General features: G+C 35.8%; 1 protein-coding gene across 1 annotated transcript in view; it reads left to right on the top strand.

Annotated features, from left to right (window-relative positions):
• Positions 1-11,740, top strand: part of CAND1 (cullin associated and neddylation dissociated 1) — a 29,198-nt gene extending 17,458 nt beyond the window's left edge. The window contains exons 3-15 of the mRNA XM_085220833.1: positions 235-389; positions 1,759-1,882; positions 2,294-2,550; positions 2,632-2,737; positions 3,230-3,375; positions 3,886-4,178; positions 4,888-5,029; positions 5,609-7,102; positions 7,869-7,964; positions 9,200-9,369; positions 9,466-9,630; positions 9,827-9,934; positions 10,867-11,740. Coding sequence (XP_085076959.1) covers positions 235-389; positions 1,759-1,882; positions 2,294-2,550; positions 2,632-2,737; positions 3,230-3,375; positions 3,886-4,178; positions 4,888-5,029; positions 5,609-7,102; positions 7,869-7,964; positions 9,200-9,369; positions 9,466-9,630; positions 9,827-9,934; positions 10,867-11,091 — 3,481 coding nt within the window. The 3' untranslated portion in view covers positions 11,092-11,740. The remainder of the gene's footprint in view (positions 1-234; positions 390-1,758; positions 1,883-2,293; positions 2,551-2,631; positions 2,738-3,229; positions 3,376-3,885; positions 4,179-4,887; positions 5,030-5,608; positions 7,103-7,868; positions 7,965-9,199; positions 9,370-9,465; positions 9,631-9,826; positions 9,935-10,866) is intronic.
• The last annotated feature ends 1,094 nt before the right edge of the window (positions 11,741-12,834 follow it).

A 12,834-nucleotide genomic window follows, 5' to 3' on the forward strand; every position in this document is an offset into this window, starting at 1 on the left:
AGATTAAAAAAAAAAGAAAACAGATGTACTAAATAGTATTTTGTTACTAGATCTAAGTAGATAGATTATCAGCTTAACCAGCTAAAAGCTGTCAGATTTAAAACATTTGCTCTGTGTTGCTACCGAAACCAATCTTAACTTTGTGACTTCAAACAAAATACTGAAATATAAATGAAGGATTTTGATGTTTTTATTTATCGTTGCAAATGTATTACCTTTCTTCTGCTTATACAGCCTTGGTCCTTTGGTGAGCAAAGTGAAGGAGTATCAAGTGGAGACCATTGTAGATACACTTTGTACAAACATGCTTTCAGATAAAGAACAGTTACGTGACATTTCAAGCATTGGCCTTAAAACTGTGATTGGAGAACTCCCCCCAGCTTCCAGTGGTAAGGTGTTTTGTATTCAAGATGTTTTTTAGTTTGTTCTGTGACTGTACTTCGGAATTTTGGTGGTTTAAAAAACGTAGTTTCCCACAAGGATGCAACTCTTCAGGAAAAAAACTTGTGTTACAGGAACACTGGCATAACAAATGGAGTATAAGAGCTTCTATTTTAATAATCACCTGGTGGAACATCTCTGGGCTGCACTCATAACTAAACCTCTTCATGCTTTTTGGTTGATAGAATACTCTTAAATTAAATTAAAAATTGCATATTTTTCTTTAACGATCAAATTTCTTGCCTCAGTTTAGGTAACTGTTTGGAACGTACCTAATGTTTCTAACAATTGCCTGTTAAGTTATTGAAATGCTTACTTGTAGTTTTAAATGAAGGCAGTTGGTTCCAGAAGAGATGCTAATGATGTTAACAGCTCTTCAGTTAATAGTACTACTTTTTTACTCAAGTGGATTTCAAATATTGTATGTAGGGTATGAATGAGAAGAGAAGGCTGATGAAGAGGGCTTTGAAAGTGTAGTTTTTAGAGACTGAAGTTGCTTAAATAGTAGCAAACAAACAATACAAGCACTCTCTGATTTTGACATCCTTTATTGAAAGTCCACAAATAAATAATCACGTGTTAATCGGGTAGTGGTGAGATGCATCAACTTAAAAATAAATATTTAAAATGTAGATTGGAATGGCATTAATTTCACATCAACATTCCAAAAGTGTGATTTAAAAGAAAACAACAAAAAACCCTTCATGCAGACAAAGATGAGTGCTAGCCATCAGGAAATGAGAGTTGGTTTGTAAAACTACTCTGAGCAGCTTTGACTGGATTATGTATGTTGGGGGAAACTATGCAGGTGTAGCAAAGACATTTTAACATGAGTTTTAAAACATGTATAATGTTTATTTTAGCAGTCTTTCAAGTAGACTTAAATAGCTTCTTGTGTAAAGTGGTTTGACCTTATTTGTTTTTTTTTTTTTAAGTGGCTCTATCTACTTCTGTGCTTCTCTTAGTTACTTTATTTTTACCTGTAGTCCTTCCATTTATTGCTCTAACCTTATCTTGGCCTTTGCTTTCCATTGCTTGTCCTGCCAAAAGCACTGTCCTTTCTGTTATGTACAACTTATGAAACTAAAGCTGTCCTACTCAGTATGTTTTTGGGTAGATAAGGTAGTCTTTCAGTTCTAATGCAGAGCATAATATTTTACATTAGCAAAGAAACTTGCTGTTCAAACTTGTTTTATGGGGTGGGAAAGATGATTCATGTTAAATTCAAGTTGCTTCCCATAGTTACAAGCATGATCTCTGGTGTTAATAACTATATTTTCTTATTATGGAAATGCTGAGGTTTTATTGTACTTTCAGGTTCTGCATTAGCAGCTAATGTTTGCAAAAAGATCACGGGGCGTCTCACTAGTGCTATTGCCAAGCAGGAAGATGTGTCTGTTCAATTGGAGGCACTAGATATCATGGCTGACATGCTGAGCAGGTAAACATCCTTCTTCCAAAATGCTGATGAATGCCAGTAAATACTCCTTTAACTTCCTAATTTTCAAAATATGAAATAAAAATTACTCTAAGTGAAATAATATGGCAAGAGATTAAGTGTAAATGAAACCTTAGTTAAAACTAGAAAGTGGGATGCATTGAAGATAAGTTGATCGAGAAGACTGATAATTTGTTTCATTTTCTGATAACTGTAGTTTTAAGCTGATTATCAATGTTTACTGCTTTGAAGGTATATTTAAACTCATTTCTTGTTTTTAAAAGTTCCAAAAATTTAAAAACTTAATTGGAATCTATGTGGTGTTTTGGGAATTTTTAAAGAAATTCTGCTAGAATATATGAACAAAGTTATCTAGATTCAATTGGTTTGAGTTTGTGTTTTGTCTGTTTTAAGGCAAGGAGGACTGCTTGTTAACTTCCATCCTTCAATTCTGACCTGTCTGCTCCCCCAGCTGACTAGCCCCAGACTTGCTGTGAGGAAAAGAACCATCATTGCTCTTGGTCACCTGGTTATGAGTTGTGGCAATATGGTTTTTGTTGACCTCATTGAACATCTGTTGACAGAGCTGTCTAAAAATGATTCCATGTCAACAACTAGGACCTATATACAGTGTATTGCTGCTATCAGTAGGCAAGCAGGTCATAGAATAGGTAAGAAAAATATATAAATTATCTGTAACTGGGAAGGTTCTTTAGATGAGAGTAATTACTTTGCTAATATTCTCTTATCAGGTGAATATCTTGAGAAAATAATTCCTTTGGTTGTAAAGTTTTGTAATGTAGACGATGATGAGCTACGAGAGTATTGCATTCAAGCATTTGAATCCTTTGTTAGGAGGTAAGTCATTCTCAGGTTTGAGTTTTCTTAATATCTAATAGTGTGCTGTTTGATTGTAAGCTGTTAAGGTAGTCCCCTTGGTGTAAAATACTTTTGCAAGATTTGAACTGAAACTGTTCCTATAACTCAATATTGTACCTTAACTGCTAAGCAGTGGGTTATGTTTGGATGTCATAAGCTCTACTGTGCCAGTGCTACTAATGCACGCAGGAGGGAGGAAGTATTCTAATAATTCTTGTTGTCTAGTAGTGATGAGGAAAATAAATCATATCCAAAGGCATGTCTTGCTCTTCTGCAAAATACCAGTCTAGTAGATTGGGTTACATAGTGGCATTTTCTTATCTGCATTACAGATTCAGATGGATGCATTTGATGGTATTTGGTTTAGCTATGATGACTTCAGGGTACTGCATGTAGTATTAAGTCTTTTAGGAAGAAATATTTTAATTCTTATAGGTAATCTGACTTTACTTTTGTTTTTGTACTTTGCAGATGTCCTAAAGAAGTTTATCCTCATGTGTCTACTATTATAAATATTTGTCTTAAATATCTTACCTATGATCCAAATTACAATTATGATGATGAAGATGAAGATGAAAATGCTATGGATGCTGATGGTGGTGATGATGATGATCAAGGTATATTTGTATTTTGGTTTGGGAGAGAGAAAGGTCTTGAGAACTTGCAGTGATCGGTGAAAAATTGAAATGGTGGCAATGCTGCTAAGTATCAGTATTTGAATGACTTGTATACCTCCAAATTCAATTTCTGTATTGGTTTATAACCATGAGGTATGAACTCATTGCTCAGAATAGAAGTATTAGATGTTACTGCTGAAGGTAAATAATTCCAAGGGTGAACATGAAGTTCATGAACAAGATAAATATTTTAAAATACATAAAAGATGGTAAAAGGTTACAGCATGTAGTATGATAGATCTGAAGTGAAAAATACGTCAGCTAATGAATTGGAAATACATGTCTGACGTGGGAAAGATTTCTCACTACTTCCCCTGTAAAACGTTATTACTTAATGCATAAAATCAAATAGGTTAAAAATTGCAAAATACTCAATATTTTTCTGTAGGATAAAACTTTGATGCTTTGATTGTCTAGATTCAAACATCTGCATAATTTTATTTTTTCAAGGGAGCGATGATGAATATAGTGATGATGATGACATGAGCTGGAAAGTAAGGCGTGCAGCTGCTAAATGTCTGAATGCTGTTGTTAGCACACGACACGAAATGCTTCCAGAATTCTACAAAACTGTGTCTCCTGCTTTAATAGCTAGATTCAAAGAACGTGAAGAAAATGTTAAAGCAGATGTTTTTCATGCTTATCTTTCTCTTCTAAAACAAACTCGACCGGTGCAAAGTTGGCTTTGTGATCCTGATGCGATGGAACAAGGAGAGACACCTTTGACAATGCTTCAGAGTCAGGTTATTCATCAAGATTTTTTGTTTAACTTTGTGAAAACACATTGATATTGTGTGCTATTCATATTGATAGCTCTTGAAATATGCCATGCTATGCTTTTGTCATATATAGATTACAGGTTATAGTACTGTAGTATTCTGTTCTGGGATCGCAAGACACAGAACCAGCCCAGAAAAGTGCAGCAGTTCATTTCCAGTCATGGAAATTAAAATTACTGGCTTGGGCAGATATGCTTATCTGACTTCAGTTGTTTACCTTTAAAAGTTGTACGTCCCATGTAATTTAACCACATTGCCAAAGCAAACTAGTTATTTTTTATGTCCCGAAACATAGCCAAAGCCTCTATTAATCATGATAAAACTTGATTTGCTATAACATGTTTTATTTGCAAAATAAAAAGGATAGTGCTGTCAAATGGCATTTTCATTTTCTTAAAGTGAAGTATTTGATTGACTTCTCAATTGTTTCTCTGCATAGTTTTATTAATGCAAATGTAGTTTTCTTTTGTTTCATCTCACCTTTTGAAGTTGTAATACTATTTTTTTTAGTTTGTGATTCTTTTGAATCTTCATTTCTTGCTATTTATACAATAACTGATTCTGTGGGGAAATCAGAAATAGAGAAAGGTGTGTCTTAGCCTTCTCCCCAAGTGATGACACATGAAAGCAATGTCAGCTGTTGAATTGATTAACAGATGTGTGATGGTTACAGGTTCCCAACATAGTTAAAGCCTTGCACAAACAAATGAAGGAGAAAAGTGTGAAGACCCGTCAGTGTTGCTTTAATATGCTGACCGAGCTAGTAAATGTGTTACCTGGAGCCCTAACACAACATGTTCCCGTGCTTGTACCAGGTATGAGAAACATATAATTAAACTAAAGATTCACTGGGAATTTTGATATGAAACTTCAGGATGAAAGTCTTGAGTCTCTGTTTATATTTGAAATTGGCAACGTAATCAGCTACTGTATGTATAAATTCGTGTAAATATTTTAATTCCATTTCCATTACTCTTGAAAACAAGGGCTGGCTGTAAGATTGGATTTTTTTTCTTCTGTATTTTAATGAAAGGTTTATTTGCCTCTAGCTGATTATCTCAAAAAATATTGCTTGTATTTTAGCTTTTAGTGCCTTAGATACTGAATTTTGAAGTAAAAAAGGAAAAGTAATCTTGGAAAATGTAAAGGTACAGATTCCTTTTATAATTTAAAAAAAAGGCATCACAAACCTTCAAATGGCCCAGATCCTCTGTGTAGAGAAAGTTTAAAAAGTAATTGTGTGAATAAAATGGCAAGAAAGAGGCTTGGGAAGCATTCAGTGTTTTCCTACACTCAACCTAATACAGTATAGCTGCCTTCTCTCAGAAATTTGAAGTGTTCTAACAGAGTATAAATATCCTAACCTAAAAATACATTTTTCATCTTTCTTCCAGGAATAATTTTTTCATTGAATGACAAATCAAGTTCTTCTAATCTGAAGATAGATGCTTTGTCCTGTTTGTATGTGATCCTCTGCAATCATTCTCCCCAAGTCTTTCATCCTCATGTTCAAGCACTGGTGCCTCCAGTTGTAGCTTGTGTTGGAGATCCATTTTACAAGATTACATCAGAGGCACTTTTGGTTACTCAACAACTAGTGAAAGTCATTCGTCCTTTAGACCAGCCTTCTTCCTTTGATGCTTCTCCTTACATCAAAGATCTCTTTACTTGTACAATCAAAAGATTAAAGGCTGCTGACATTGATCAGGAGGTGAAAGAAAGGGCAATATCTTGCATGGGTCAAATCATTTGTAGCCTTGGTGACAGCTTGGGCACAGACCTGCCTAGTACACTTCAGATCTTCCTAGAGAGGCTGAAGAATGAAATCACTCGGTTAACTACAGTGAAGGCTATGACACTGATTGCTGGTTCTCCTTTGAAGATAGATTTGAGACCAATCCTGGGGGAAGGAGTTCCTATTCTTGCTTCTTTTTTGAGGAAGAATCAACGGGCTTTGAAACTGGGCACTCTTTCTGCTCTAGATATTTTAATTAAGAATTACAGTGACAGCTTGACAGCTGCCATGATTGATGCTGTCCTGGATGAGCTTCCACCTCTTATTAGTGAAAGTGATATGCACGTATCACAGATGGCCATCAGTTTTCTGACAACACTTGCTAAAGTATATCCTTCCTCCTTGTCAAAGATTAGTGGGTCCATTCTCAATGAACTCATTGGGCTGGTGAGATCGCCTCTACTTCAGGGCGGAGCACTTAGTGCCATGCTAGAATTTTTCCAAGCTTTGGTTGTGACTGGTACAAATAATTTAGGCTATATGGATTTGCTGCGCATGTTAACTGGTCCAGTGTACTCTCAGAGCACAGCACTTACTCACAAGCAGTCTTATTATTCCATTGCCAAATGTGTGGCTGCCCTTACTCGAGCATGCCCTAAGGAAGGACCAGCTGTGGTAGGTCAGTTCATTCAAGATGTCAAGAACTCAAGGTCCACGGATTCCATTCGGCTTTTGGCTTTGCTTTCACTTGGGGAAGTTGGGCATCACATTGACTTAAGTGGACAAATTGAGCTGAAGTCTGTAATATTAGAAGCATTCTCTTCTCCTAGTGAAGAAGTCAAATCAGCAGCATCTTATGCATTAGGCAGTATTAGTGTTGGCAATCTTCCTGAGTATCTGCCTTTTGTCTTACAAGAAATAACCAGCCAGCCTAAAAGGCAATACCTTCTTCTTCATTCCTTGAAAGAGATAATTAGCTCTGCATCAGTGGTTGGTCTGAAACCATATGTTGAGAACATCTGGGCCTTACTCCTGAAACATTGCGAATGTGCAGAAGAGGGTACAAGGAATGTTGTTGCTGAATGCTTGGGCAAGCTTACTTTAATAGACCCAGAGACTCTGCTTCCACGACTCAAGGGATACTTGGCATCAGGTGAGTTATATGCATAAATTGTAGAAAATGGCCTTATATTATCTTAATAAACTGCTGTGGGAGTTTTTTAGTGATTTGCTTAAGTTCTGTAACATTCCTGAAGTTTGCTTGCCCCCCAGAACCCTCTGCCAAGAACAATATGAAGCTTAGTTCCATTTGGGCAGGAGAAAGTAAGTCATGCAGAGCGTGAATTACTTTTATGTTCTTCTTTCAGAGTATGATATTTAATTTAATAATGTTACATTTAACGAAACTGTAAACTTAAACTGTAAAACTTAAAGGGGAGAGCGTGGGCAGTAAAGGACAGTACTGCTTGATAGATTTGTTGCAGAGCATTAGCATTTTATATATTCCTAATTCTTGTATAAGAATTCAGAAATTTGTGAGGTTAGGAAGGATGAAACTGATTAATGAGTTATAGTCATATCAAGAACTGTATCAGTGTGTTTTCTTCATGTCCTTCTGCTTTAAAGAGGAGAATTGTTTAAAGGCTTGCATGAGATAAATTGAAAGAGTGTGCAAGTAGGCTCATTACTTCAGTTTTCTGGAGCAGAAAAGATTTATTACAAATACTGTGTCTCAGCATTTAAAATCTAACACCAGTACATCTGTGGAGGCAACATTATGTTACTAGTAATAAGTAGCATTTATTCTTCAGCTATTGTAAGAATATTAGATGCTTATGAAGAATGGGTTTAAGTGTGATTTAAATTCTGTAATTGTACTGTTTTAACTGTTACACACTCATGATTTTATTTCATGTTAGGATCCTCATATGCTCGAAGTTCTGTGGTGACTGCTGTTAAGTTCACTATTTCTGATCATCCACAGCCCATAGACCCACTCTTGAAGAACTGCATAGGTAAGTTATTTAGTTCTAGTGACAAATTCTAAGTTTTCAAGTGATGGAATTGCATTTAAAATGTATTCTGTGTGTCTTCAGAGAAAGATCATTTTGTAGATGGAACCAGAAGTAGCTGCTTATGTTAACTGTTGAAACTGTTTTAAATGGTTTCCTTAGGAGCCAATTATTTCTTTTAACTCTAGCTTATTTGAATTCAGAATGGTACAAGATATGTGATAAAATAGCATATATTGAAACTGCAGTGGAAAAGAATACAAGGAGCAAGGACTTTTAGAAAGATGGTACCTAAGAGATGGTTTCTTCTTCCAGGATCTTTCTAAATTATGTCAATTTGAATTAGTAAGGTTCTTTCTCTACCCAGAAAGGTGGTCTTGGAAATGTTTGGCCTTAAAATATATATAAATGTGTTAATTCTGAGTATTATCAGATGGTGGATTGTAAATCTAGGTCTTTGTGATTCTGTAATGCTTTCTGGTCTGAAAGTTATTTAAAGCTATTGTTTGTGGATAAGATAATCAGAGCTTTCAGTATGATAGAGCTTTGCAATTCTGTGGCTTTCTGAGCTTTTCTCGTTTGTATGACATTGTTGTAGATTTCTTTAATATGCTGTGGTGACTGTTAGCTTTATAGTGGATTGATTACCCTAAAATCTTTAGGAAGAAGTGCGTCCCACTAAATCTAATAAGGGATAAAAAAAATTCATCTTTAAAAACAGTTTTGTGGGGAGCAAGTTGTTTATTTATCATGAGGCAATGTCAGCTCTTAGCTTATTTTCATTGCTAATCTTAATTTTTTTTTTTAATAAACATTAATGAGTTGATTGATTATGTTTGTGGGCTTCTCCTACTCTCTTCCACTAAAACTGCTTTACCCCTTTGATTTCTGGAAATACTTATTGGGTATTGAATACAGTAAGTGAACTATTGCTATCTACCACTTCAAGAATCTCTAATTTTTAGTCGTTACCTTATTTTTGTGGATGTAGAAGCCGCTTTGTTTAAACCCTGTTTTTCTCCTCCTTAAAGGTTCAGCACTCTTGGAAGTTGCTAAATACTGTGGGGGTGGGAATACTTGTTCCTGCAGGCATTTGTTTTACCAAAGTAATGCTACAGAGCTCTAGAAACTAATGTGAAAATGTATGGAGACAGGCCTTGTTACATGAATACATACTGAGTAGGCTTATCTTCTGGTAACTTAGGAATTTGTTCGTTTGTTTCTGTATGCAATTGCAGGTGATTTTTTGAAAACATTGGAAGACCCGGATCTCAATGTCAGGAGAGTAGCCCTAGTGACATTTAACTCAGCTGCACACAATAAACCATCATTAATAAGGGACCTCTTAGATACTGTGCTTCCTCATCTTTACAACGAAACAAAAGTCAGAAAGGAATTAATCAGAGAGGTATGTTAACTAAGAAAAATGGGACTAGATTAACATAAGTAGACTCTGTTTGTCTAAATGTATTATTTTTAAACTTTATTTTTTATTTGCTGACAGGTGGAAATGGGACCATTTAAGCACACAGTTGATGATGGTTTGGACATTAGGAAAGCTGCCTTTGAATGCATGTATACTCTTTTGGATAGCTGTTTGGATAGACTAGATATATTTGAATTCCTAAACCACGTTGAAGATGGCTTGAAGGATCACTATGACATTAAGGTTAGCTGTCATTTTGCTATGTAAGCAAGCAATAAATGTTTTGAATAGCGAGTAGACTGAAATGGTAAGAATGCTACCTCGTGTTTAAATACTTTGTTATTTAAATCATTAAAGTGTTGCTGTTAACGGTTGCACGCTGTTCTAGGAAATAACTCTGTGTTGTGCATGACTGATTTTTGGTTTTCTCTCCAACTAGATGCTAACCTTTTTAATGTTGGTGAGACTGTCGACCCTTTGTCCAAGTGCAGTGCTGCAGAGATTGGATAGACTTGTTGAACCTTTGCGTGCTACATGTACAACTAAGGTATTGTTTTACATTGCAACTTCTGTTTCTTAATTAATTTGTGTTGCCTTACAGAATTATAAATGAATTTGTGTACGGAGAATGCTTCTTGTAATCTAGGTGTACTGCTGAGCATGTCCTGAATTATAGTTTGTAAATTACAGAATGATACAAATACGTGGATCCTTATACATGTATTACTTCTCCTTAAACTACAAATTGAAGAGCAAAATGGTCAGCTCGTTTTTTTAAAAGGCCTGTTTTTTTGCCATTTCTTTTGTTTCTCAAAAACGTAGCTGCTATTTCAGCAACTTGTGTCTTATTATAAACAGTGAAAGTAGAATACTAAGGGTTTTTCTGACTTCTGATGACTATGTTGTTGCAGACAAACATTAGAATGATGAAGGATGAAGGTAGCATAAAGTGGTGCTGGCTTTTGGTTTGTTTTGCTGTGTTGTTTGTTTTGTTTTTCTTTCATCATTTACATAATGAGATTTTTGGGTTTTGGCACAGTTGGTCTCCTACTCCCACTCATCTTGATCCAGCTATGTGCTCTGATACTGATTTAATGCCTGATTTATCTTTCCCCATTACTGTAATCTGTTATATTTACTGTCAAGAATTTTTACTGTTTTTAATAATAATTTATCACTGAAATCAAGAGAAGGCTAATAGATGATTTTAATAAAAGCAGATTTTTTTTTGTTTAATTTTTGTTCTCTGAAGTCTGGAAGTATTTGTGGTAACACCATGTGATAACCTCTACTAGCTAGAGGTTAGCTGCTAACATTTTTATTTGGTAATTGACTTGGTAACTTGCAGCATTTGTCTGCTTACTGTACAGTGTTCAAGTTAGGTCTAGTGAAAGGAAATCGGTCTTTATAAGTGTGGGTTAAGATGGGTGTGGAGGAGAGTTGAGCTACACTTTCAAACATTTTCGTTTTTTTCCCTAGGTAAAGGCAAATTCAGTGAAACAGGAGTTTGAAAAGCAAGATGAACTGAAAAGATCTGCGATGAGGGCAGTAGCAGCACTTCTAACCATTCCAGAAGCAGAAAAGAGTCCATTAATGAGTGAATTCCAGTCACAGATAAGCTCTAACACTGAGCTGGCAACCATCTTTGAAAGTATCCAAAAAGATTCATCATCCACTAACTTGGAATCTATGGACACTAGTTAAATGTTTGCCCAAAATGGGGACCATTATGTTGAACCATAAGATGCACTGAATTGACAGGTTATGAGTAAGAAACAGAAAAAATATCTAATCTACACATTGTTCCACTTTATTTACCTTTATGGAGACAGTTGGCTTTTCCCATTGTTGCTTTTCTAGCATCTATTCCAGAAATGTATTTCCATAATCCAGAGTTTGTTAACCACTCTTGTTTTAGTGGATTTGGCCACATTTGGGAATTAAAAAGTTGACGCATGGTGTATGGAAGTAGGTTCCAACATCCATTTTCCCTGTAACATTTAGGATTAAAATGTTAAAATTTTGTGACCATGATTTTTTTTTTTTTCTTTTGTTTACTCTTTCTATTTGTAGACAACAACAGAGGTGTGGGGGAGGTGGGAATCGAGCATCCAGGTGCGCCATGTTTTTGTATAACTTTTTATTCTTTTTGTTTCAGCTTCATAAATTGGTTTGGCTGGCAGATAAATCCTGTGTAAGATTTATTATATTAAAGAGGGGGTTTTGGCACAGTTCAAAAAGAAGCAGACATAAATGTCATTTTTTAAGGTGTGGGGATTAGAAAACAAATATCCCTGTTGTGCACACTAATTTTGCATGAGCAAGTTTACAAATATATATTGTCTGTAAAACAGCATGTGCAGTTTATTCGTTATACAAGTTAAAATAAGTGCTACTGTATCAGTGCAGTTTTCAGGTATCTTAACATACAGAACATTCACGTAGGGAGGGATGAATTGAAAGTTAGTTGTCTTAACCTGGCTTTTAAAAATGCCAATGATACGACCCTGCAGATCTACTCACAGCAAACATGACAGCTTCTGCAGTTTTCATGGCTTTTCAAACTCGTAGACTGAATTCCCTGGAAATGGGGTGGACAAACAGAAGATCTGTGGGAAATAGGGTGAGCTGTAGGTAAAATGAGCAGAGAAGAACACTTAGCTGCTTGATGGCTGCTGAACTCTGGATTCAACTCTGCTTTTGTTAACAAGTACGAAAGGAGGTCTCTTCAAATGCCTTCTACCTCCTGTTCTTTATGCAACGGCTTTAATTAGGGCACTAATATATGGTATTACCTCAGCAAGCATTGCCAGAGCATCATTCTGTGCCCATCAGAATGTTTTCTGGCACATGGAGCCACCAGTAGATCTCAGTGCTGCTACTGTTGTGTGGTATTCTAATGAGACAGGAAACAGAGTGGTTTTAAGACTGGAGAGAGAGAGAGAGAGAGAAATATTAGGAAACAAGCTGAAATGGAAAAACCTGTGGTGAAATGTTTAGATACTCTACAAGGGGACCAGAAGATGGTAGCTGGTAGTACTTCAGTAAGCTGGATTTTGGAGTTCAATAGCAGAAGTTGGGGAGCCACTGCCTCAGTTTGAGTCTTGTCATTGTTTAGTTAATACAGTTGGTTAGTTGTCTCTTTTAGTCAGGTCTGAGTTTGATTTTCCTCTCGTTAACTAATAGCTGAATTTTTTGGAAACCTGTTACTTGATTATGTAGGAGAAGCTGCCGCAGGACTAAACAAGCGTATGACTTCAGAGAGTTTCCTGTGAGCATTGGGGTTCAGGAGCAAGTTCTTCTCATACTTACAGCTTGAGGGAAGCAGAGTTGATATTGGTGCATTTTACTTTAGTTGTAAGACACGAATGAAGAAATCTATGAATTCATTCAGTAATAACATTTCTCATGCTGTAGAAATTTTGATATTGTAGCTTTCTATGTCTC

The sequence above is a fragment of the Meleagris gallopavo genome, chromosome 1 (assembly GCF_905368555.1).
Source record: "Meleagris gallopavo chromosome 1, MGAL_WU_HG_1.1, whole genome shotgun sequence".
In the NCBI taxonomy this organism is placed as follows: domain Eukaryota; kingdom Metazoa; phylum Chordata; class Aves; order Galliformes; family Phasianidae; genus Meleagris; species Meleagris gallopavo.